The 23,523-nt window shown below is 39.8% G+C and overlaps 1 protein-coding gene across 1 annotated transcript in view; it reads left to right on the top strand.

Annotated features, from left to right (window-relative positions):
- The window catches only part of ABLIM2 (actin binding LIM protein family member 2), a gene marked incomplete at its 3' end in the record, with an annotated part of 116,732 nt that overhangs the window by 71,564 nt on the left and 21,645 nt on the right, over nt 1–23,523 (top strand). Inside the window, exons 10-16 of the mRNA XM_081999294.1 lie at nt 802–948; nt 4,807–4,839; nt 7,510–7,630; nt 14,938–15,039; nt 16,262–16,315; nt 21,701–21,753; nt 22,371–22,518. Coding sequence (XP_081855420.1) covers nt 802–948; nt 4,807–4,839; nt 7,510–7,630; nt 14,938–15,039; nt 16,262–16,315; nt 21,701–21,753; nt 22,371–22,518 — 658 coding nt within the window. The remainder of the gene's footprint in view (nt 1–801; nt 949–4,806; nt 4,840–7,509; nt 7,631–14,937; nt 15,040–16,261; nt 16,316–21,700; nt 21,754–22,370; nt 22,519–23,523) is intronic.

The raw sequence follows: 23,523 nt of genomic DNA, 5'->3' as shown, positions 1-23,523 counted from the left end.
ACTCTCAATGTGGCCAACTTGTATCAACAAGACAGTACATGATGGATACAGTTTTGGTGCAAGTTAACATTATCCTAAGGATAATCTCTGCAAACGTGGCATTTAATAATCATACGTCTGGAGTAAGCGTAGCAAGAAGAGAATGGGGTGTGACACAGCCTTTTCCTTCTGTTGTCTGTCTGAGTCTCGTGAAAGGATTTGAACTTTACTTAAGTGGCACCTGTGATCTTCCAACTAATCCACCATGGTGCAAATCCATCATCTGCTGGTTTGTGACCCATCATTAAGGGCTACTTAGACCTAGGAAAGGAGGTGAAGCTGTGGGACACAGTTGAATGGAAAAAATTAAAAAGCTGACTAATGTTTTTCAGCATCTGGAGAGTATATGTTGGAAATATGTATTTCATTATTCACTACTGCTTATGGTAGCGGAACCGTGCACACTGAAACCACTTTAATATGAAGGGCTTTTTGCCTGAAAAAGACTGTAATGTCTGTCCTGCATGTGTCTCTGCAGCTGGCAATAAGCGGGATATAACCAAGGGAACTGGAATGACTCCATACTACTCCCATTAGCCAAATGTGAGTGAGAAAGAAAAGTAGAAAGGACCGGTATATAAAAAGAAAACAGCAGTAATATTTAGCATGGTGTAGTAAATATGAGACTTAAATGCATACAAACAGAAAAAGTGTTTGTTATTATGATAATGGCTTTTCTACCTACACTAATCTGTCCTTTTCTGATTGCATCCTGATCATATTCTTTCTTATTCTCACTGCTTTCTTTCCTCCTTTTCTTAGGCAAAGCTTGGAGATGAAATTCTTGACTACAGGGATTTGGCTGCTCTTCCTAAAAATAAAGCCATCTATAACATTGACCGCCCAGATATGATCTCCTATTCTCCATATATCAGTTATTCTTCAGATGACAGGCATAGTTACGGGGAGGTACTGAAACATGGGTATTTTTTTTACTATGATTTTGGGATTTATGTGCATCATTTAACATGTTGCTGAACATTCTTGAACATGTGCATAATTTAAAAAAACCAAACCCTAACTTTTATAACTTCGGTTAATTGAGTCATGTCATCCATTCATTCACAAGGCTTTCCAAAAAACAAGTGAGTTGTTCATTTCACTTTTTAGTTTGTGAAAATTAAAGAATTGCTTTCTGTGATAATTCTTTAAACAGATGACACGTTATTATGTTTTTCTATGAGAGGAGCTCTACATGCATGTGGTAGGAAACAGGAGCCATTGCTAATTATAATGCAAAAATCAGAAGCGAAGCCAAATGTCTTTCATGATTTTTTTTTTTTAAAGTGTACCATGTTATTTCGGTAACACAACAATGGTATCACTTCTCTATGAACAAATTCTTTTCAGTTGTCCCTTACTAAAGTTCACCCTCATGTCACGCATTTCAACCTATTCATATGCAGAGCTATTTTTACGCAGTTTGTGCTAATGGAGTATGATTTAACATAATCTTACTAATACTAATTCATTTTTTTGTGAAGCATATATGTCTATATAACTCCTGTCATGCAAGTTAGCTTTCCTTCCATAACCATATCTACCCTTTGTTTGAATTTCTGATTTATTTTATAATTTTAGATACTTTTATGCAAATCAAACTGTTACATATACTAGATATATTATCAAGATATACATGGTCTAGAATGGAAGTCTGCATTGTTCTCTATAGGTGTAAGTGAATGGATAGAAATAAATACTATAAATAGTAGCCATACTGTTGATAATAGCCCCAGTCCTGCTATCACTTACACCTTGTACACTTAATCTACTACTAAAGTCTCAGTACTACTCTGAGGCAAAGTGCAGCACTTATGTTAGATCTTGCAGACTCGCTTCCAAATTCTGGCTGTACAAGGCGGAACCACAGTAGCTCTATGATAATGCATGCCAAAAGTTAAGATTGTATCTGGTAACGGGTTTAAATGGTATTTACTGTTCAGAAGTTTCTGAATTCACAAAACTGAAAGCTGCTTGCTAGCCCTGAACCTATGGAGTATAAACGTTTCCCGTCTGTGTCAAAATGTGTGGGTGCTGGTAACGTTTGTGGCCCTCCTCAACCGCCCATCTACATCTAGACTTGGCAGAGGCGCGTAGGCTGAACAACCTTCCCCCCAGCTCCTGGTGATGGAGGTGCACCATCTGCACCCACTCCGAGGTGATGGTTATACAACCACTGCACCCAGCACAAATCTGTGCTGCCACTGGAGAGAGTTTCCCCCGCCTGCCCTCAGCACCTCCTTGGCCACTTGCTTCTGCTCCTCTCCTGTGCGAGAGCAAGAGTCCGTATGGCTGTGCTAGGGCTTAGGTTTCTTCTGCACCCCCGCCGTGATCTGACTCCGTGCTGTCACACAAAGGCTGGAGATCCCACGGGCGGGACAACCGCCTGGTTGTGGTGAAACTGCCTCTCTTGGTGGCAGCCTGGCCTTTGCTGGGACCCAGCGGCTGTGACCTCTGGGAACCTTAGCATCGCGCTTTCAGGAGTGGGATAGAAAGTAGTTGCAGTTGAGCTCTACAAAAACCAACCAACAAAAGAAATAAAACCGCAGCAAAGAGGGTGTTGCTGCTGTCACCCGCTTTTGGGGTAGCTCAGTAGTGAGACCATGACAAGGAGGGGTTTATTGGGACAACTGGAGTCATTGCCCTTTTCAGTGAACATATAACTTAACAGAAAATAAAAGGGACCACATCATGAATGAGGGCCTTTTCCCTTGGGGCTGTAGGAGACAACTACAGTGTTTGCACCATGAGTTTAATGCTGCCTTAGGCAGATCTGTGCTGATGGAGCCATTTGTCACAGCAACACCTCAGTGATATCCTAAAAAAAATTAAAAATGGTGTCCAGTCATCTGCTTCTAGGTGCCTAATCCAGGAAGGGATTTTGGGCTGTGCTCACAATCCAACATGCACATTTTCGTGATGCTCCAGATACTTACATCCTTGATATTGCCAGGGTGTCATGGTTTAGCCCCAGCTGGCAACTGAGCCCCATACAGCCGCTTGCTCACTCCCCCACGGTGGGACGGGGGAGAGAATCGGAAGAGTAAAAGTGAGGAAACTCATGGTTTGAGATAAAGACAGTTTAATAAGTAAAGCAAAAGCCGCGCACGCAAGCAAAGCAAGACAAAGAATTCATTCACTACTCCCCATGGGCAGGCAGGGGTTCAGCCATCTCCAGGGAAGCAGGGCTCCGTCACGCGTAATGGTTTCTTGGGAAGACAGACGCCATAACTCTGAACGTCCCTCCACCCCTTCCTTCTTCTTTGTCCCAGCTTTATATACTGAGCATGACGTTATATGGTATGGAATATCTCCTTGGCCAGCCTGGGTCAGCTGTCCTGGCTGTGTCCCCTCCCAGCTTCCGGTGCACCCCCAGCCTGCTTGCTGCAGGCCAGCATGAGAAGCTGGACTGTCCTTGACTACTTAGCAACAACTCAAAACATCAGCATGTTATCAACATTTTCTCATCCCAAATCCAAAACATAGCCTCACGCTAGCTTCTGTGAAGAAAATTAACTCTACCCTGGCTGAAACTAGGACACAGGGAAAAAAAAATATCATAGCATCATAAAAGACCTTAAGTTGGAAAGGACCCATAAGGATCATCAAGTCCCTGCTCCTCACCAGACTACCTAAAACTAAACCATAGGACTAAGAGCATTGTTCAGATGCTCCTTGAACTCTGAGAGGCTTGGTGCCATGACCAATTCCCTGGGGAACCTGTTCCAGTGATCGACCACCCTCTCAGTGAAGAACCTTTTCCTAATGTCTAATCTGAACTTCCCCTGATGAAGCTTTTTTCCATTTCCTTGTTTCCTATCGCTAGGCACAAGAGAGGATTTCAGCACCTCGCCTTCCGCTGCCCTCCTTGAGGAAGGTGTAGACTGCAGTGAGGTCACCCCTCAGCCTTCCCTTTTCCAAGCTGAACAAACCAAGTGACCTCATCCGTTCCTCCTAAGTCTTGCCCTCAAGACCTTTCACCATCTTGGTTGCCCTCTGCTAGACACACTCTAATAGTCTGATGTCTTTCTTAAATTGAGGTGCTCAAAACTGCACGCAGTGCTCGAGGTGGGGCCACATCAGTGCAGAGTGGGACAATCACCTCCCTTGACCAGCTAGCTATTCTGTTCTTGATGCACCCCAGGACACGGTTGGCCCTCTTGGCTGCCAGGGCACAGTGTTTAGTCATGTTGAAGTTGCCATCAACCCAAACACCCGGATCTCTTTCTGCAGGGCTGCTCTAGATCAGTACATTTCTGCTCAACTAACTGAGTTTAGCCTTTAATTTTGAAAGGAAAATGAACAGCAAATGTTCATGTTACGTGATGTTTAATTAAAAATTAAATAGTACAGATATTTTTCTTTCCATTAAAATAACCACCTCTGAGCAACAAAGTTCTAGTCCAGACCTTGGAGCTGCTTCAGTGCAGATTTAACTAGGGCTAGTGTCTAGTCTCAGGTAGTTGCTTTAAATGTGAGTTTCCCTACTAGCAGCACTCTCTGTGGTACAGTACTGGCTTCACCAGACTCCAGGATTTGGTAATAAAGAAATGAACAAAAGCTTCATATGAAATTATTTATATCTTATTCTTTATTTACTTCTTCATAAACAAATAAAAAGAAAAATTGCCCTAACTTAATTGACAGGTGTTTTTCATAGCTGTATCATGTATTATACATGGATATTGATATTTTTAGTATTTTTTCTCACAAGTAACATCATGCATGAATTTGTATCACTAATTTGTTCTGTGTTGCTGTTTGCAGTCACCTCAGTTGCTCTCTCCAACACCTACTGAGGTAATCCCCAATGCCTTTGTTCTCCTGTTTGACCCATTTTGTGATGCATAAACCTCGTCATATTGATAACCAGCAGCATCTGAAATGTGGAGTTTACCTCCTGCCTCTACAGTGCATGGGGTTTTATAATTTGTGTTTTTCACGGTGTTACTTGTGTTGAATATGTGCTTTGCTTCTGGATTGTCATCTGTATGCATCTGTCTCCACTGTCATCCATGTTTCTGCTTTCCACAATAAAGGTTGTATTGTGGTCGCTTCTTCAAGCTCTAAATAAATTACGTTGGGAAATACGATTTACGTTTACATTTAAAGGTGCTAGTGTGAGTTGACTTGAATTAATGCTTGGCATAGCTTCCTCTTCTTTTTTTCTCTTTTTTTTTATTCCACAGTTAAACTGTTTTTACTATTTGTGCACACGTACTGTTAAATCATTTGCACATACTTGAGCTTCTAGGTCTGTGTATTTTAATGTCCATTAATGATCAAAGCCAGCCATTGTTTTAAGAAACCTCGCCTTGGAAGCAGTGAAAGCATTTCACATAGCTTCCCAGATAGTAACTCCATTGCATATCACAGGCCTGGATAATTTCTCCATTTACCGAATTTTATATTAAGAGAACTGTATTGCAAAATTTTGGTAATAGTGGAGAATTGCGTATTTCCATGAACAACTGTTGCTATGAGAATTGGTTTTACAAATAAGTTAACCAGTAGAAATGTAATTTAATTGATAGTTTAAAAATAAAAACATGCTTTATTTAATATTGGATTTCATGAACTTGGTTGACTGTTCCTTACAGAGACCCAAAGTACGCAAAAGGTAAGGTCTGAAATAACCAATATGAAATCTTAGTGTTTTGGAAGATTATGATAATATCCTTTAAAGTAGCTATCAATTAGCAAACAGTCATGCTATTAAATTCCAGCAGTGACACTGGTATGGAGGTTGGTGCTGCCATTATTCATGTTATGTGAATTCCCCAGGTTATCCAGCTTTGCCATGGTTTCTATCTTCCTCTGAAGAGTCTGTGATCAGGCACTCAGGCATCATCATCTGCAAAGTTGTCACCAGTTTTGTTGCAGGGATTTCTATTAAAGGAAAATTCCACTGTATCATACAATTGGACACGTCATAACCCATTAGTATGGTATTTAAATATCATTGCAAGACTTTCCAGAGACATTGCTGTACTGCTCGTAACTGTCTTTGCAAGGGTTAGAGTGGGTATTAAATAACGTAGCTACTTCAGGAGGGGAACATCTCAAACTGGGCATAGAGGAGTTGGTGGACGCTGCAGAATGCTGCATGCTTGGGAAGGCATCAGTTGTTCTCCCTTTTTTGTATGATTTCTTCAGAAATGGATATTAAACCAGTACTGCTACTTACCACTATACAAAACTGATTTTCCATATTTTTGCAAATGTACTCGGTGAGTCTGGAGTGAGGTGGAAGTGACGGAGCACACCTGAGCCAGAGCAGAAAAACTGATGATGGGAGAATGTTGTACATCTCTACAGTCAAGCATAATCTCAGAGAAGCCAAATGGGAAACTGCATTCATCTAAACATGAATGGATGGATATAATTAAGTTGCCCTGATAGGAATCTGGGAGATGATGATGGGGCTAAGTAAGATCTCCTGTGCGTTTAAATAATGAATGATCCCGTGCGAGTCAACAGATGGATGTCCTGAAGATGTCCCAGGATTCATGACAAGTTACTAACACCTGCTATAGTATAGCATCTCTTAACTCACTCCTACTGGAATAGGAGAGGGGAAGCATTTTTTGGAGTATGAATTTCCATAAGGGAGCATCTGCACGTTACACTGATTTGTTCTAATTTGAAGTTAAATCAAGCCAATTCTTGCTTGTCTTAAAAGAAACAAGAAATGTGAATTTGCTTTTTTACCTAGTTAACAAAAAGTAGTTTCCACATCTAATTCACTCAGTAATGCTTTTACTGTTTTATGTTTACATGCAAATTGCAATTGTAATTTAAGTAGCTATAGAAAGTGAGGGGTTTGGGATGGGTGTACATGGGTTTAACTGGTTGAAGTCAAGGACTTAGTGGGAAATGGGTTGTATGACTTGCTTTGCACAATGCTGCAGTATTAACGCTAATTCTATATGAGCGTTTATATCAGTTAACCTAGCTAGCAATGACCATGTTGTAATATGGTACGCTGTGCAACTTATACAGCAGACACAGTCATTTCTGTGATGTAATGAAGCCAACAAATGCTGATTTTTGCATTGTCTGTAACTATTACTCATCCATTCATGTGCGTACAAAGTGACCATAGTACTATCACGCTATCCTGATCTCATCTTCTGCCCACCGTGTATGTTCAGGGAATTACACTGTCCTGAAGCAACACTTCTATGGTGTTATGTTCTTTTCAAATGATACCGTCATTTTAAATTTATGTGTGTGTTGACTTTGCTGGGAACATGACCGTTCTCTGACACTTGGCAGAGCTTTTTTGGTCACAGTGCGGTGGAGGCGCTTATGGCTGAAAGCTGCCTCATTTCATTGGGATTGCATGGAACGTTGCAACAGCATCGACTTCCATCTACATGGCAGAGAAACATGCAAAATGGCATGTTCTGCCTGTTTCAGAAGTTATTTCTCTTCCCTAATGTCATATATTTCCTCTCTTCCTCTCAGGGTGACCAAGATGACAGATCTTCCAAGCAGTACAGGACGTCAAGTCCTAGCTCTGCTGGCTCGCTGGGCTATGGTCGCTACACTCCAACCTCCCATTCTCCTCAGCATTACAGCAGACCAGGTAATTGAAAAGCAGCCTTATTTATTCTCTAGATTTTTCCGCTACTTTGTCTTATGTTGTAAGTAGGGTAGACTCTGGCAGACAGGGGTTGTAGGTGGAGCAGCGGTTCATTGCGGTGTTTTATTTACTGTGAACAGAGTGTCCCGTGGGGAGAAAGGAAACAAGTGCTTCAGGAATGACCATCTAGGAAAATGAAAACAGGCATCTAGAAAGATTGATTTTATGTATTTGTAAACAGAAGATAGAACAGTTTAAAGGACTTAATCCTGTTCCTATCCTCCCTGAATCTACACATTCAATCCACAGCTCTTTCACAGTGAGGCATGGTAGCAGTGAATACACACAAAGCCAAGAGGGTGATCGAGTGATTTTGTATCCCTTCTTGTACTGCAGGGTTATGGTCCATGTCTCCTCCCCAACAGTGCAAGAGCTGGAGGAGTGACTAGTGGTTCTAATAGCTGGATTTTGAAGGCCAGATTGCTTTAGTTGAGAGGCTTACAGCAATGTTTATTGAGGCATTGGGTTGTAGTAGCAGCTGTGTTGGTGTTCTTGTGACACGGAGAGGAGGGATCACCTCCTTTTGATCTGTGCATGGGGGTCCCTTACAAAAGCCTATTCATATTTGGGCACTGTACACAGTTTTATCCTTGGAAATAATCAACTAAATTGCTCAAAATTCAGTCTAATTTTTCTCCACTCTATCATTTGGGTGGAAAACACAGAGCACTTATGGTGTCTTTTAATTTCATTGGGGATACATTATAATTAGAAACTAATTTGGAAAATTGGGAGTTCTTAATCTTTCCAGTGGAAATGAAAATTTTATGGGTAACAGAACAGTTTTAACAGGAATTGAATATTTGTATTGCATAAAGTCTTTGACAAAGTGGAAATGAGATTGACTATCAAAGATCTATTAAGGAGAGGAAAGATTGGTCTCCACTGAAGGTCTGGCAGCTGTGTCATGCTTAAGCTTAACTGCACACTGTTAAAGCAAGGCGGAAAGACGAAAGAAATTCCAAATTGATTCTAATGTTTTACAGCTTCATTGGAAATTTAGAAGATAGTCACCGTAATTGCCACTTTTAATAATTGCCACTAGTCCTCCAAAATATGTTATCAGGACATTATTACAACAAAGCAAAGAAAGATGAGGACATTTTTCAAAGTACTTAATCACATGTCTAACTTTCAGAGCTCAAATAACTTCAGGATGTTTCTTCAAATGCTTAAATTAGCCATGCACTTGAGTGCCCTGGTGCATTGTGAACTAAATCCTACCGGTGTGCACCGACAGCAGTGAGAACTGGACCCACTCGTAGCACAGTTCTCAGCAGAGACAAGGTTCTCCCCATTTCATTTCATTAGATCCATTATGAGCATATATCATTCCCTCTTGCAGCTTTTGAATATGCAGATATTCCCCTGAGTGCAGCTATGCTTTTTGTGGAGCCTTTTCTGGAATATTTTCTGATGCATTACATTATCAGCATTTTACATGATACTTTCTGTCTGCGGAAAGCCAGTGTCCCTTGGCCAACCACGTGGTATGGCCACTGTGATGTTTTTAGCAATAACCAGAGAAAGATGAAGTCCTAAATATAAATTATACATGTTCTCTAAGCATCAGGAGGAAAATGTTCCTGAAAAAAAGGATGGCATTGTAATTTGTGGCTTTCAGTAAGTGAACTAAATAGTTTATTTTCACTTACTCTCTGTTGCCCCCAGCTGGTACTCAGAGTCTTGGTACCAGTAGCTGCATCTCCCTGCCCCAACACCCAAGCCCTACATCTACATTCAGACATCATTACATCCCTTTCTTCAAAGGTAAGGTCCAGGAATGCAAAACCGTGCTGTGATATTCAGATGTGACTTATTCAGATGTGTTTCACTTTTATGTCTGTGCAAGCATGGCTTCCACTTGGATAAAATTTGTCTTAATTTTGTGCAAGTGCTTTCTTGATGTACTGTGTAAGTTTTAAGAATTGAGTGGGTATGGGTTGTTTTATTTTTGCTTTTTATCAGTGAGTGTTAAGTGTCTTTCAAAGGGGTGGAAGGAAGGAATTAGCTTTGATAATGCAAATGAAGGCAGGAAATAATTTAGAAGTCTGTTTGTTCTAAAATACAGGGTTTATCTTTACCTTATTTTGGTGATGCTAAAGAAATATAACAAGCTTATACATTGGATCCAACATTGGATGATCAGTTATCTAACCTTCTAACCTACATTTAGAGTTTCTTCCTATTATTTGTAACGTTACCAAAAATGATGCCAAATAAGCTGGTTAAAACAATATAGATGCACTGATTAGCAAATAATCCCTGCCATATATTATAAAACAGAGTAACTGAATCTATTCTTCTTGCCATTAATTTTTTTTGCAGTGGATATTGACTTTTAATGACCTCCATGCTGCCGATGTTAGACAGTAACAAGAATGCCAAGAACCTCTGAGGCATTTTTTAGCTAGTTAGTTAAATGTCAGGAGACATTCAGCTGCCACGTGTGTCTTCCCCTGAGTCTATCCTCTCTAGTAACAATACGAGCGGGGAGGAGACATGAATGGCAAACATTTTCAGTGCCTATTCTTTGACTCTCATGTACTGTTTGATTTAATAAAGCAAAACTGTTCTTCTTGCCGTCGTAACCATTACAGAAAAGGAAGTGACCCTCTGCAGGAGCCAGACTTATGAACAGGTCTGACATGCAAACTCAGATGAATAGCAGGCGCTCATTGCCTTTGGGAAAATAACTAATGCATCTTCACTGGGCCCTGATGTATCCAGACACAGTTCTGCCCAAAGTCAGCTGAATTTCACTGGTATAAACAGGAACAGGATCAGGCTCAAAACTCCCAAATGTGATCCCACTGAAAATTTTAGAGGACAAACATTTCTTTGAAGACGGGCACACACCCTGGTATTCCCTGAGGCATCGCTTGAACAGTTTTTTGATCTGTCCTCTAAATGTGGACGATATTATGCCACCCGATGTACTGAGTAAGCCTCTTCAGTGTGCTGCAGCGCACGATTTCACTGTTGGAAAGCTCTTACTCGAAAGCCGCCTGCAGTCGCTTAGCAGCACCCCTGCCGAAATGAATTTCTGTCCAGTGCTGCCCGCTGTTGCTCAGAGCAGCAGCAATTACTTGGTGCTGCTGTTTGGAGGAAGAAATCCTCAAGTGGCAGCTCCTTGTGCCCGAACAATTATTAGTAGTGTGATCAAAATTATAATGTTTGCAATTCTGCAGCACTTTTTTTATCAAGGAGCTAAAATATTTTGCAAGCAGTAGCTTACAGTGCCTCACAGCGCTCCTGTGAGACAGGCGAGCCTGTTTGTAATTCTCCTAAACAGGTAATCCCGAGCCCTGCAGAGGTTGTATAGATTATCCACCATTTTACACTGGGTCAATGTCTCAGTCTGAAATGAGTCAGAAGTTGTGCCTCCATCCTCTTCAAGTTCTCTGGATTCTTTTCTCTGAGTTGCAGATTGTATTTTTTCCTTATCTTGAGAAGCCTTTTGAGGGCGTCGATGTGCTATTTTTTTCTCTTCAAAGTGGTTAGTGTGGGAAGAGGAGGATTGTAGAAATAGTTGCTTTGTATCCAGACCAAGATTAATGTTGCCACTTCAGTTTTAAAAAAGTGAAATCACACTGATTTGATTTTTTTTTATATTAAATCCAAAAATAATACACTGGTTAATAATACTCGAAGTAATCTTTGTAAAACCAGCACTCCACAGTCGTCATAAAAAATATTTCTTTAAGCTTCCAGGAGACAGAAATGTTACTACCGTAGGGAAATGGGAACAGGCAGAATCTTCCTTTTGACTTCACTGAGTTTGCATCATATTCTTCCTGAGAATTGCATAGTTCATAATTTTTCCAGCAAAAAATATGATTACTGAGTTCCTGTTCTGTCTTCAGTATACTGTAGTCTAGCTCCCATGAAGTGTAATAGGATGAGCTGTTCTTTATCATGCAGACAAGCTATTTGGTTATGCTCTTTTAAGGACTTTTGTCTTCAAAATAAATCCTATGACGGATTTGCTTCAAGAAAGCTTCACAGTTCGTGCCCATGCGAATCATAGAGTGTGATATTCCAAGTACCTACGCTTGGTGTAACTCTTCCTCTGGAGGTGATGGAGTCAGTGAGCGTACAGGCTGTGCTGAGCCCTACTGAAAAAATGCTTACTTAAAATGCAGTGGAAAGTATCTTGCCTTTCTAGTGCAGGAGCACGGCTTCCAAAGCCTATTGAGTTGGCTTTGAAAGCTTGAAAAGAAAAGAATTAGTCATCAAACTTAAAAAAACTTTGTCTGGCTTAATGCACCATGTGCAGAGATATTAAAGGATCCAGTTTTGGGAGTAGGCTCTCACATCTCCCTCATTAGGCCAGTGGTATCTGTTTGTTGTTCAATCCTGAACTTAGACAGCTCTTACTGTAACTTGTTATCAAATTTCCCATCCTCCTAGATAAGATAAAAGCTGCCTAGGAAGGAGATATAAACAATATGATACTTGTCCTAACAATCCCTTGAAAAGGGAGCATGGTCTGAGCTCTGGTCAGTTGGCTCCACACACATGAGGTTAAAAGAGCAGCCTACCCTGTCAGCAGCCAAAAGACACAAGGAAGTTTTTGTGGTTGACTCTCAAGTTCAAAGTAAACCTTTCCAGATTCTTTCCAAGTTAAACAAAATCCAGGGAAGGATTCATGATTCTTTTTTTTTTTCGCTCTGCACTGACCAGTAAAGCAGATCATAGCCTGCAGCTGCTTGTGGCAGAAGACAAAAACAAAAGTCTGAAAAATCACTCTCTCTGGTGGTTTTATTTTCTCCGAGACCTTATTTGCAGTTCTTCAATGTATACCAGGCAAACCTTGGAAGAGACAAATTCTTGTCAAAGTCACATTTTAGAGATTTTTATTATAGGCTAGGTTAAATGACTGTCTGGAGTTCCTACACATGAACTTTCTACATGGATCTTCAGTTTGCTTTATTATTAAATACTTGTTTTTGTATGCAAAATGTGAAATACAACTGCTCTTTTGTGTTTCACCAAATCGATAGCAGTTATAAATGTAATTTAAATGTGCATCAGCTTGTACGAGTGGGCTGCAAGAAGAACCTTTTCCCTCCTTTCATCTTTAATGCTTCCCTTTCGAGCAAGTTAGAGGTAATGGCTTTGCAAAATGCTCCACCCAGGTGATCTTTGCATTGAGCAGTTCGTGGATTTGCTGTCCCAGGGTACTTGTGCTTGCATCCTGTTTTCTTACAAGTTTATTCCTTTTAATCAATGCTTCCTCTTGATTCCTTGCTGACACCCTACCCTATCCGTGAAGAATGACTCCCTATGTGTGTATGATGCCGGCATACACCTTGGGGTCACTGTTCAATGAAGTAATTATTCATGCAAGTCATATATGAATATGAGTTTTTAATAATATGCTAATTTTAAGTAAATGAGGAATTAATACACTGTGAAAATCACTTGAAAACTTTCCTCTTCATTTTTAATTAAAAACTTCCAATAGTAACATCACTTTGGGATGAAGATTTTTAAGGTTATTGGAGTTGTAAAGTACCTTACTCAAATAAGTGTCTACCACTGCTCTTTGTGTTCAAAGTTGGAGTGACATTAAGGCTTCTTCCATTTAGTAAGGATGGCCAAACATCTGGGCAGCAAGCAGCAGAGAAAGAGGCAATTAATAAATGTGCAGTGAAAACCTGTCACCACTTCTTTCCTTCCAAGAGCAAACTGGGAATCAAGAAACTGAATAACTGTCTGGTTCCTTCTGAAGACAACTTGACTGCAAGCTGGTGGTGAAACACCAGACTTTCAGTAATGCCATAATTCTTCCCTTACTTTTCAGAAGGACCGTAGGCTATTGGCACGTGCAGTTGCAATTTCAATTTCTCAACTGCTCTGATTACATTTTTTCGAGGAGAAATCACTGTTATTGAGTACATACTGGTAAAGGCTGAATAGTTTTAGTTTTTCACCAACTGTGAAAATAATAGACACAAATTTAGAACAGATCAGTTAGTGTATCATCATGACATACACAGCATGCTCTTCTGACCTCATCTGGCCTGCGTCTGCTCCCATTGAACTCAGTGGCACTACCCAGTTGACTTCAGTGCTGCAGGGGGGTTGGACTAAATGACCTTTAAAGGTCCCTTCCAACTCAAACTACTTTATGATTCTACGTCAAGACTGGCTTTGGCGACAGACTGATGACCATGCATTCACTGCGTGTCGACAGAGGCAAGTGTTCAGCAGAGACCTCCATGGGCATGGCCTAGATAGTTATGGTAGTCCAGCAGTTTTACAGTTATAAACTCAGTTACAGATCTAGTACTCTTAGCTGCTGCACTTTCTTTACCCCCAAAAAACTTGCTATAATTTCATTGTTACTAGCCATTAAATTTGTGCTCCATCCACACTAAAACAATAACAGCAAATTAACAAACATTTTATGTTAGAATAAATGTCATGTTTGGCTTCCAGTTGCTTAACAGTGCTGTAAATTAATTGGATTTTACAAGTCCCAAAAAAGTAGAGCTTTACTTTTTTGTTTGCCATGCAGTACTATAATGCCATAGAGTGTGCTTCGGGGAAATAAACTAAGAGGAAATGAATGGCAGCTAATGAGTATTTGACAAAACAAGTGGAAAAATGAATACAGATCAATCCTATGTATATCTTGAACTTTGGTGAAGTGACTATGGCATTATAGACCCATGACTTGATAATCCAACCTTGTTTGCATAAGTATAAAATGCTGTGGCATGTTACCTGTGGGAAAAGTTTGCAATTAAGAACCAAATTTTAACACCTGTTTCTGTCACTGATATAGGCAGAAATATTTGACTTAACCATAGCATCTGGTTTTTGGTCTCGTCCTGCTTTGAGATAATTTCATTAACTAGTTTTAGGCCAGGCTATAGGCCATAGCATTAAGCTTTTCAGAAACTCGATTGATAGATCTTTCAGTTAAGGCTGTGCAGAACACATTACAAGATTGTGGATGTTCTTAACCTTTTATTTTCTTTATTAAAGTGTTTTTAAAAGAGAAGCTTTTGTTTCAAAGTGAGGCAGTTTAATCTGACATTTTTTATCAGATATTCATTATTGATGAGACGTTTGGAGACTGAGCCAATACACTACTGAAAAATAATGGGTTTTACAAAAAACATGTATTTAAAACTGTTGGATTAACAAGTCATTCTGAACAGGCTTTTATGCTTGAAATACTCTACTTTGCTTTCCATTTTTTCTTTTATCTGCTTTCTTTGCTCTTCCCCTTGGAGGCAGTGAAAGTGGTCGGAGCACTCCAAGCTTATCCATGTACTCAGACAGCAAATCTTCACCTTCTGTCTATCAGCAGGCTCCTAGGCATTTCCATATTCCAGGTAGGCATTCACTGCTTAGCTTTTGATCTTCAATTGCTGGCACCTGTTTATTCACTTCTGAATATATTTTTTTTTTCCGCAATTATTTGTGAACTTCAAACTGCAAGAGAAGAAAATGTCTGATGAGTGAAAAGCTGTTAAATGTTAAACTTGGTTTCAGAAATGAGAGCTGTGTGCTTATGTATATTTTAAAAAATTGTGTTAGAGATGGCACACAGTGACATATGTTATTAAGCCTCCAAAGCCACATCTATAGTGCTACAGCTGCATAGGTCTGTTGAATTTGTGTGCCCGAGGGAAGGCTGAAGGGGGTTTTGTTTTTGGTTTTTTCCTTATCCATTTGCTCTCTGAATTAAAGAGTCCTATTAACATAGACTTCAAAAATAGCTGAAGGACTTTAGCCCACCGGGAAGCTCACTGTGGCTGTGTCTTTACATATGTACGATACTGTTTTCAAGTTCACATTCAGTTTACAAGCACATTAAATTTATGTCCACCCTGTTTAGCTTTTTGACTGTTAAGCACATCTATCTGCTCAGTGGAATAGTTTGTTTATTTATGTTTAGCTTCTGGGATTAACATTTTTATGAACACGCTGTAATTAGGCATTTCTCAGGTCTTCAGTACTAAGTAAATCTGATGTCTGTACAACGTGATATGGGAACCCTGGACTGTGGCTCTAGGGGCTTTCAAAAAATTCCTGGAAGGTCAGGTCAGCTAGACAATTCAAAATACAGACAAACTATAGGATTTCCTATAAGAATATTGGGAATTTCCAATATAAACCTCTGTATCTGAACATGTGCACTTTCTTCATAATTAATGGAGAAAGCCCCCTTTCAAGTGTGACTATTATTGTAGTCTGTGGTACCCTGATATGAATTTTAAGTAGTGACAAGTGTAGACAATTTCTCTGTGTTGTCTCTGAAGTACACATTGGTAGTGCAGGTATAACCACCTACATTGCAGCAAATGATGCCACTTGAGGCATCTTAAAGCATTTTGAGGGACTTATGCTGGATAGGTGGGTATAGCCAACGTTTTAAATATGTCAAGATGGTAGATAAGTCTTTATTCTCTTGTGAATGACAAATCAGTGAATGTATGCATAGTCTTTGCTCAAGTGTTTGCATTTTAGTGTTGTTGAGAGGAGACAAGAGCAGCATGGTCTGAAACGCTTGCTTACTCTTTCATTCTTTCCTTTCTCTTTCCTCTTTCTCAGACACTGGCGTAAAAGATAACATCTATAGGAAACCTCCTATCTACAAACAGCATGGTACAGTCTGCTTTTCTCTGTTGCAGCTTTCTCTACTTGTCTTTGTAAAGAAATGCATATTGACTTCCAAATTATTTTGCTGTAGTCTTTGCATTACGTTATATCCCTATAATCTCAAATAGAAAAGGAAAAAAAATAATGTGAAAATTATATAACATTGCTGTCCAAGGATTCAGTAAGTTCTCTGAAACAGATAATGTTATTTTGATTTGTCTTGGTAATTCAGAGCTGATATGAACTTCAAAGCAGTTTTCTTATTGATGGAATGATGTAAAACATGTAAATGTTGAAGGTTGCTCTCCTGTTTTCAGATGATGCCTTGGGATATCTAAATCTTGTAAATAATTCTGACTTCTGCATTGCTGGGGAAAAAAATGTTCATTGATAAGTGGGTTATATGAAATATCTGCTTTTCATCTGCAAATTCTTCAAGCTGTAAAATATCAAGAACAAATGTAGTCACACCATGGTAGTTAGGAACAAGTTCAGTAGCTGATAACATGAGGAAGATACGATTGGAAAACCTTTGGTAGATCCAGCAACAAGATTGCTGTCTGAGTTTCTAAACAGAAGGAAATATGTGATGTTTTATGCCACTGACAATCTGACTTAAGACCCTAGTATATATGAAAAATAGAAATATAAAGTCTTCATTCTTCTGTTATTATTTTTCTTGTAAATGTCACTAATTAACATCAATGCAATTTCCATGTTGGTGTCAGTGCCTACTGTGTTCTCAGTGATGTTTAACAGTGATCTTGGTTCATGATACAGGATTAGTAATAGGAAATTCATTTTTCTAAACTGAATTGCACTATTAATCTTTGGAAACAAATATGTAGGGATTCCACTGCAATAAGGGTGCCTGGAAAGTGCAGGAGCACATTTGTAATTAAAAGAGTTACGACTGCAGTACTCCTGTACTCAGAATCACAGAATTGTAGAATCCATCATTAAGGTTGGAAAAGACCTCTAAGATCATCAAATCCAACTGTCAACCCAACACCACCATGCCCACTAAACCAAGTTCCAAAGTGCCACGAAGCAAAGGACTAAAATAAAATAAAATAAAATAAAATAAGTAAAATATGTGATAAAAGTCTGTCCCACACAAAAAACTTTATTTTAATCATGATTGCACCCCTGCTTGGGAATGAATGAGAGAATAAAGTAAACATCAGAGGTGTTCATCACACTGTGAGCTAAGGCACTCTGGGGATGAAAGCATGTATCTTCAGGGATACAGATGGGAGAACAAAGCTACGCCACTCTTCATGGCAAGTGAAGGTCCAGCCTGTGCCTGTGAGCAGTGCCTGTTGGAGCAGTTCCTCCCATCCTCTTGCCTTCTGCAGCACTGTCCGCACACAGGTGGCTTCCCACGTTGTACGTGGGAGTGCGAAATCTCCTTGTGCCTGTTCTCCCATACTTTGGCTTTAGCTGAGAGCTGATAACTTTCCCTCGCTGAAGGGTTAGGGGTCTGCAGATACATCACTGCCTTCATGGTCAGAACAAGGAAAATACATTTTACATATTTTTCTTTTGCGGTAATGGGGGCTTTAACTGATTTTCAAATACCCAATTAACATAGTTTTAAAAATTATGCTTTTATGTCATTATCTTTTTTTTACTATCTTTCATGGAAAATAACAGTTATTTCTGTTTTGGATGTAGATCTACTTTGGATCTGATACAGTAATAGAAAGAAAATTGCCAACTGGAACAGGCTGCCCAGGGAAGTGGTGGAGTCACCATCACTGGAAGTGTTCAAAAAACATGTGGACATGGAACTTCAGGACGTGGCTTAGTGGGCATGGGGGTGTTGGGTTGACGGTTGGACTTGATGATCTTAAAGATCTTTTCCAACCTTGATGATTCTGTGATGCTGTGATTCTGTAACTGATGTCTCCCAGCTGCGTGATCAGCCTGTGCACGTTCGCTGTAACCGGTGCTTCGTGCTGAAGTAACTGCACGTGCAGATCATCCAGATTTAGATAACCTCTGCGGTTTTTCTGGGTGTGGTTTTCAGCAAAGCTAGACTTGCCGATGTTTCAGTGCACTTCAGGTGTTTGTCTTTGATAGACGTTTTCTGCTCACAATACACTAATCTTGGAGAAACTAATGTCACCTGTCAGGCAAAAAGGTAGTATCTGTTTGGTTTAGTGCTTGATTTAATGTAATCTACCAACCTTACAGTCTCTCTTTGCTTCTTGTCTTTAGATATACAAATCATTTGAGGCAACTACTCAATCTGAGCAAAAAAAGCTACTGGCAAAGGAAAATGTTGAATATTACAGTGGTGTTTGGAAAGATCATGAGCAAATGCAAAGTTACTATCATCTGGTGTAAATCAGCATAGCTTCACTGATTTATACAAGCTGATAATATGGCTCTGAAGTCCTGTATCCTGGCTGTGTCAGTTCATTTTATAGATATTTTTGGTTTGCAAAGGGGATTCTAAGCAGCAGCTTTCTTTGTTCCAGGCCAGGCATTTTGATATCAATTTTCAGTCCATCAGATATAGAGTGGATGTCTGGATTATGTCAATTTTGCACTGCTGTATGGAGTTGTTCCTTGTAATCACTGGAGTGAGCAGGGAATTAAATTATCGAGTCAGCAGTCTCTGTGGGTTAACAAGGATATATGTTTTAAACTTTCTTTTATAGACTATAGATGTTCTGAAAGGTTGTGTTGAAAATATATGCACGTTCTTTTTCTACTAAAGAATAAAACAGAATTTACTCTAACTCAAAAGCCAAAAAAATAAATGAACGTTCCTTACAATTTAGGGGGGAAAGAAAAGAAATAAATAAAATTTACCTTTTATTCTGGAATAACTCCTGGCTAAAGCATGAAGATATGAGCAGCTGATGATCCAGCTCCTCAAGCTAACAGGACACTGAACTGATACATGCTGACAAGGAGCCAGAGAACATTCCTTCATTGAGGAGACCAAGTTTGAACAAACAAGCACAAAAATGTTCTTTAAAACAAGAAGTGCAAGAAGCTCTTCCAAAACATTTGGCTTTAAAAGGTTTCAGTTACAGCAGTGCCCAACAGATATGCTGTAGCTACAGCTTCTGTGTTTCTTTATAAACACCCAACTTCAGAATGAAAAAAGGGTGGTGGAAAAATGGGACATATGAGAGATCAGGCTGAGAGCTGGGGTTGGAAAGTGCAGAGTGCAAGAGCCTGCATGGTCGTTCTTTTGTGTGTGTTCATGTTTCAGAAATATTTAACATCATTCAAAGCTTAAAAAAAACCTGAAGAGGTTTGCTCTTTGGCAATATTGGCGCTGGTCCGTGTGAAACAGGCAGTTCACATTGGGGTTCACAGCAGAACCGAGTACCCCCTGTAGCAGCTAATGCTCAGTACTGATGAAATTCAGGCCACTTGGATTTATCTGCCAACAATGTGTTGTATAAAGCCCTCTCAGGAACCTGGGAGGGGCAGATCTTCATGGCCCCCACTGGTTTTGGTTGTACTCCTCTGCAACTCTGTATAAAACGTTGGTGTTTAACTATTTTGATGTGAGATGCTGTCAAGATTCTGTGGAACATTTGAAATCTCTGAATAACACTTTGGATTAAACTTGTTTCTTTCCTTTGAAAACATCAGCATCTTGAAACAAAAACAATTTCCAAAAGTGCATCAGCTTCTCTGTATGGATTTCTGATTTAGTGAGAGCAAGATCCATACATATAACCTGGAACAAGTTGTTGACTACTGGTTTAGGGCATGCACCCAAAATATCAGTGAACCAAGTTTAAGTCCTTCTTGCGATGTAGGGACTTTATTTTTCATCTGTCACACATGGATATTGCTTTCTATTTATTTCTCAGAGAAGCAGCTTGCCATCTTGGGAAAATGTCCTCATCAGGAAGCTAACTGTGAAAAACTTGATTTTTTTCACAATGCTGTTTTTGTTTCATGGCCCAGCTTTGTTTTGCCACACTAAATTGAGAAAAAAAAAAAACCAAACACTCTACAGTTACAGATTTTCACCTCTAACCCATACATTTTTTCCTTACTGCAATTTGTCATTTTTTAAGTATCACCTCCTCAACAAAACCAGTTAAGGTCTGGATGTGAGCTGTGTGATGGCACCAGAAAATGAAACAGAATAGCACTGAAATGCTGGCGGTGGTGGCCTTTTGACCGTGGTGTTTAGATGCAGGGCAGATCCTCTGCAAACATGCTGGCTTGGGAATCGGAGAGGGCAGATTTGTTCCCAACTTGGCAGGAGTGTTGCAGCACTTCCAGCAGTGCAACTTGATCTCCTCCTCACCTCTGAGAGTCTAATCTGAGCCATAACTTTTGTATTATAATACTATTTTCATTATTAATAAATATGTTTTCTGGCTATATTGCATCGCATGGGGTTCTTGTGTTGCTCAGGCATTGCAGTCAACCCCCTTGTAGGGATGATTTCTCATGGACTTAAAATTATGCTAAATCATTGCATTCCTCCAGTTTTGTACCAATAAAGCTCTCCTCAAATCAACATAGCGTGATTCAAAGGCTAGTAGGACTCAAATTCTGGGACGTTATCTGAAATTATGTGAAATTTGGCAAAAAATCTTTCTGTAAGATTCTGAGGTGTGGCTTAGTGTCTGGAACAATACTCTAGGACATAAAACACAAGGAAAAAAACCACATTTGATGGTTGGGAACTATCTAATGAATAGCTTTTAGGTTTTCAGTTTTGAGTTTTTCTTCTCAGCAAGTTGGAAAGTTACAAAAAAATAAACTAATGGTAAAATACCAGCAATATTTTTTTGTTAAAAGAGTCTTTAAGAGGCCAGTATAGTCAGAAAAGTGGTAGTCCCAGAATTGTGAATTTTAGCGTTTGACACAGCCTCTCTTGCAGATTTCATGAAGCGGTAATACCAAATTTGTTCCTATCTTCTTTACCATCATTGCCTACCCTTTTTGGGAACATAGGAGGCCCAGGTGTGCAGACCACAAAATATCTATGTAACCATGTGTACTTTCATGGGGGTGGTGACACAGAAGAATGCAGAAATGACTTGCTCCGTGTGCAGTGACCATATAAATCTGTCTCTAAGTTATGGTGTAGGTTTCTTCCCACCAATCATTCCCCAAAAGTAGTTTCTTCCTAAAAAGATAGGTTCAAAATCCAGCAGGAATACATTGTCTAAATTCACTGTATGCCTGAAGGATGAGTATTACTGTAGTAATTTCAAAATGATTTTAAGTAATTCTGTGAAACCATAGCTCTACGTATTGAATTTTCTGCCCAGCTCTGGGGGTCTTTTTTAATTGTTTTTTTCCACTTTAAAAATATTTGGCACATAATCACAGTCAAAACAAAAGACAAAAAATATGTAACCTTTTCTAATTTTTAAAATCAACTTAATCTTCCAGCAGCAAGAAGATCAGAAGGGGAGGACGGGAGCTTGGATCAGGACAGTAAGAAGGTAATGATCAGAAAGAACAAAAGGGAGTAGTTTGTTGATGTTTCGTGAAGCAACTGTTTTTTAAAACGTGTTCATACATAAAGGTATTTTTTCATATAACTGAAATAATCATTACTACTTTTAGGTCTTTCCAAGAAGATATAGAAAAGCTTAATGTCTCACCCAGAGGGTTTAGAATCTACATTCTACAGTAAAGAAAGAAATTGAGATTAAGAGCAATAAGCTCATGGATTTTCACTCCGTCTCAATATATACACTGGTGATTCAGCTAAGCCTGGGGACTTTTACTTAGGGTGCATGTTAACATACAAGAAAAATGCTAATAGCAGATTAATTATAAGAAAATAACATAGTGCATCTTCTAAAGTGGGGGACAGTGGGCAGCTGAATTAGCAGAGATCCTCAGCCCAGCTGCAAGTTAAAAGTTTCTGGTAGCTGTGACGTCTAGTGGGGAGTCCCATGATATGGTCAACTTTTGTAACGTGGTAAATGTTGGTGCGGGATGTACCAAGCATAAACGTACAGTCCATTCACAGGACTTCTCAGGCAGGTGAAGCAGGAGAACTGCATTCAGATCTTAAATCCTGAATCCTATAATGGGCTTTTACTCTCTCCAGCTAAAGACCAGTTGGCTTATTCTGAAAGGGGACATGGACACCAGAACTAATTCCCCGGATTCGGACACACGGTCCCTGTCTCTTACTGCCGGAACCGACAGAGAAAACTTCCCGAGGGCGCAGGAGGGCACGACTGCCGGCTACTCCCGTGAGTACTGCATCCCCCGGCCCGCCGGCGCTGCGGGGTGGGAATGAGGCAAGGGAAGGTGGCCCTGCCGCAGCCTCGTCCACGTAGCTCTCTAGTTGGCTTTATGCTTCATTTCTCGATCATAATTACACCTCTTTGTCAGCTTGTTTTGCTATGACTTGTAAGCGTTCAGTGCCTTCAGACTTCGATAGTGAAACTATTTGTAGTTTCCTGTTAGTGAAAGAAGCAGCATTGCTTGTATAAAGAAACTAGTGTCTCTCTGGAGAGCAGAGGTTCCTTACCACAAAACCCTGCCCCACATTAACACATAAAAGTGCCTATTTATTATGTGATATCTATTTTCAATAGACAGGGTGGTAGTATCAGGCAGATTGTTGACTTCTGCTAATTACTCCTTGATAAAGACTATGTATGTTGAATCTTGTTAGAGCCATTTCTTCTGTGTCGTGATAAGCATAAAGAACACTTTGCTCCAAAGGTTAACTTAGAATAGGCATTTTTTGTTATCGCTCACAGTTATACCTGTAAGTTCACAGAAATCTTCCAGGTGGAATAATGGGGTAATTTGTTACCGAATACTGGTCTGAAGACCATATGCCCATCCAAGCTGTCAGTACCAAAAGCATCTTCTACACATTTCTTACTCCGCATTTCAGCAAGTCCAGAGGTGAAGGAAACGGTCATCAGAATCAGGTCTGAATTTTACTTTTAGATTACATAAATGACAAAAAAATAGCTTAAATTAATTTTAAAAGATATCTTGGCCATTCCTGTCCCTGCCTTCTCCACTTTACACCACACAACAGTAGCAGGTCATCTGGGGTAAACAAGTTGGGGAAGCAGTTTTCCAAAGAATGCATCCAATGCGAGGCATGTCTGGCAGCAGGGCCAGGATGTCAGTCTTGTGGGCATTTTGGTAATGTGATAGCTGGCTCCATCAACTCATATTAAGGAAATTATGGCTTAGCTAAGCAAGGGAGAGTTAAAAACAGATGCTACAGTCTG

The sequence above is a fragment of the Phaethon aethereus genome (assembly GCF_964289735.1).
Source record: "Phaethon aethereus genome assembly, chromosome: 4".
NCBI classification, from domain to species: Eukaryota; Metazoa; Chordata; class Aves; order Phaethontiformes; family Phaethontidae; genus Phaethon; species Phaethon aethereus.
The sequence above is the reverse complement of the archived record's forward strand: the minus strand, read 5'-3'. Positions and strand labels throughout refer to the sequence as shown.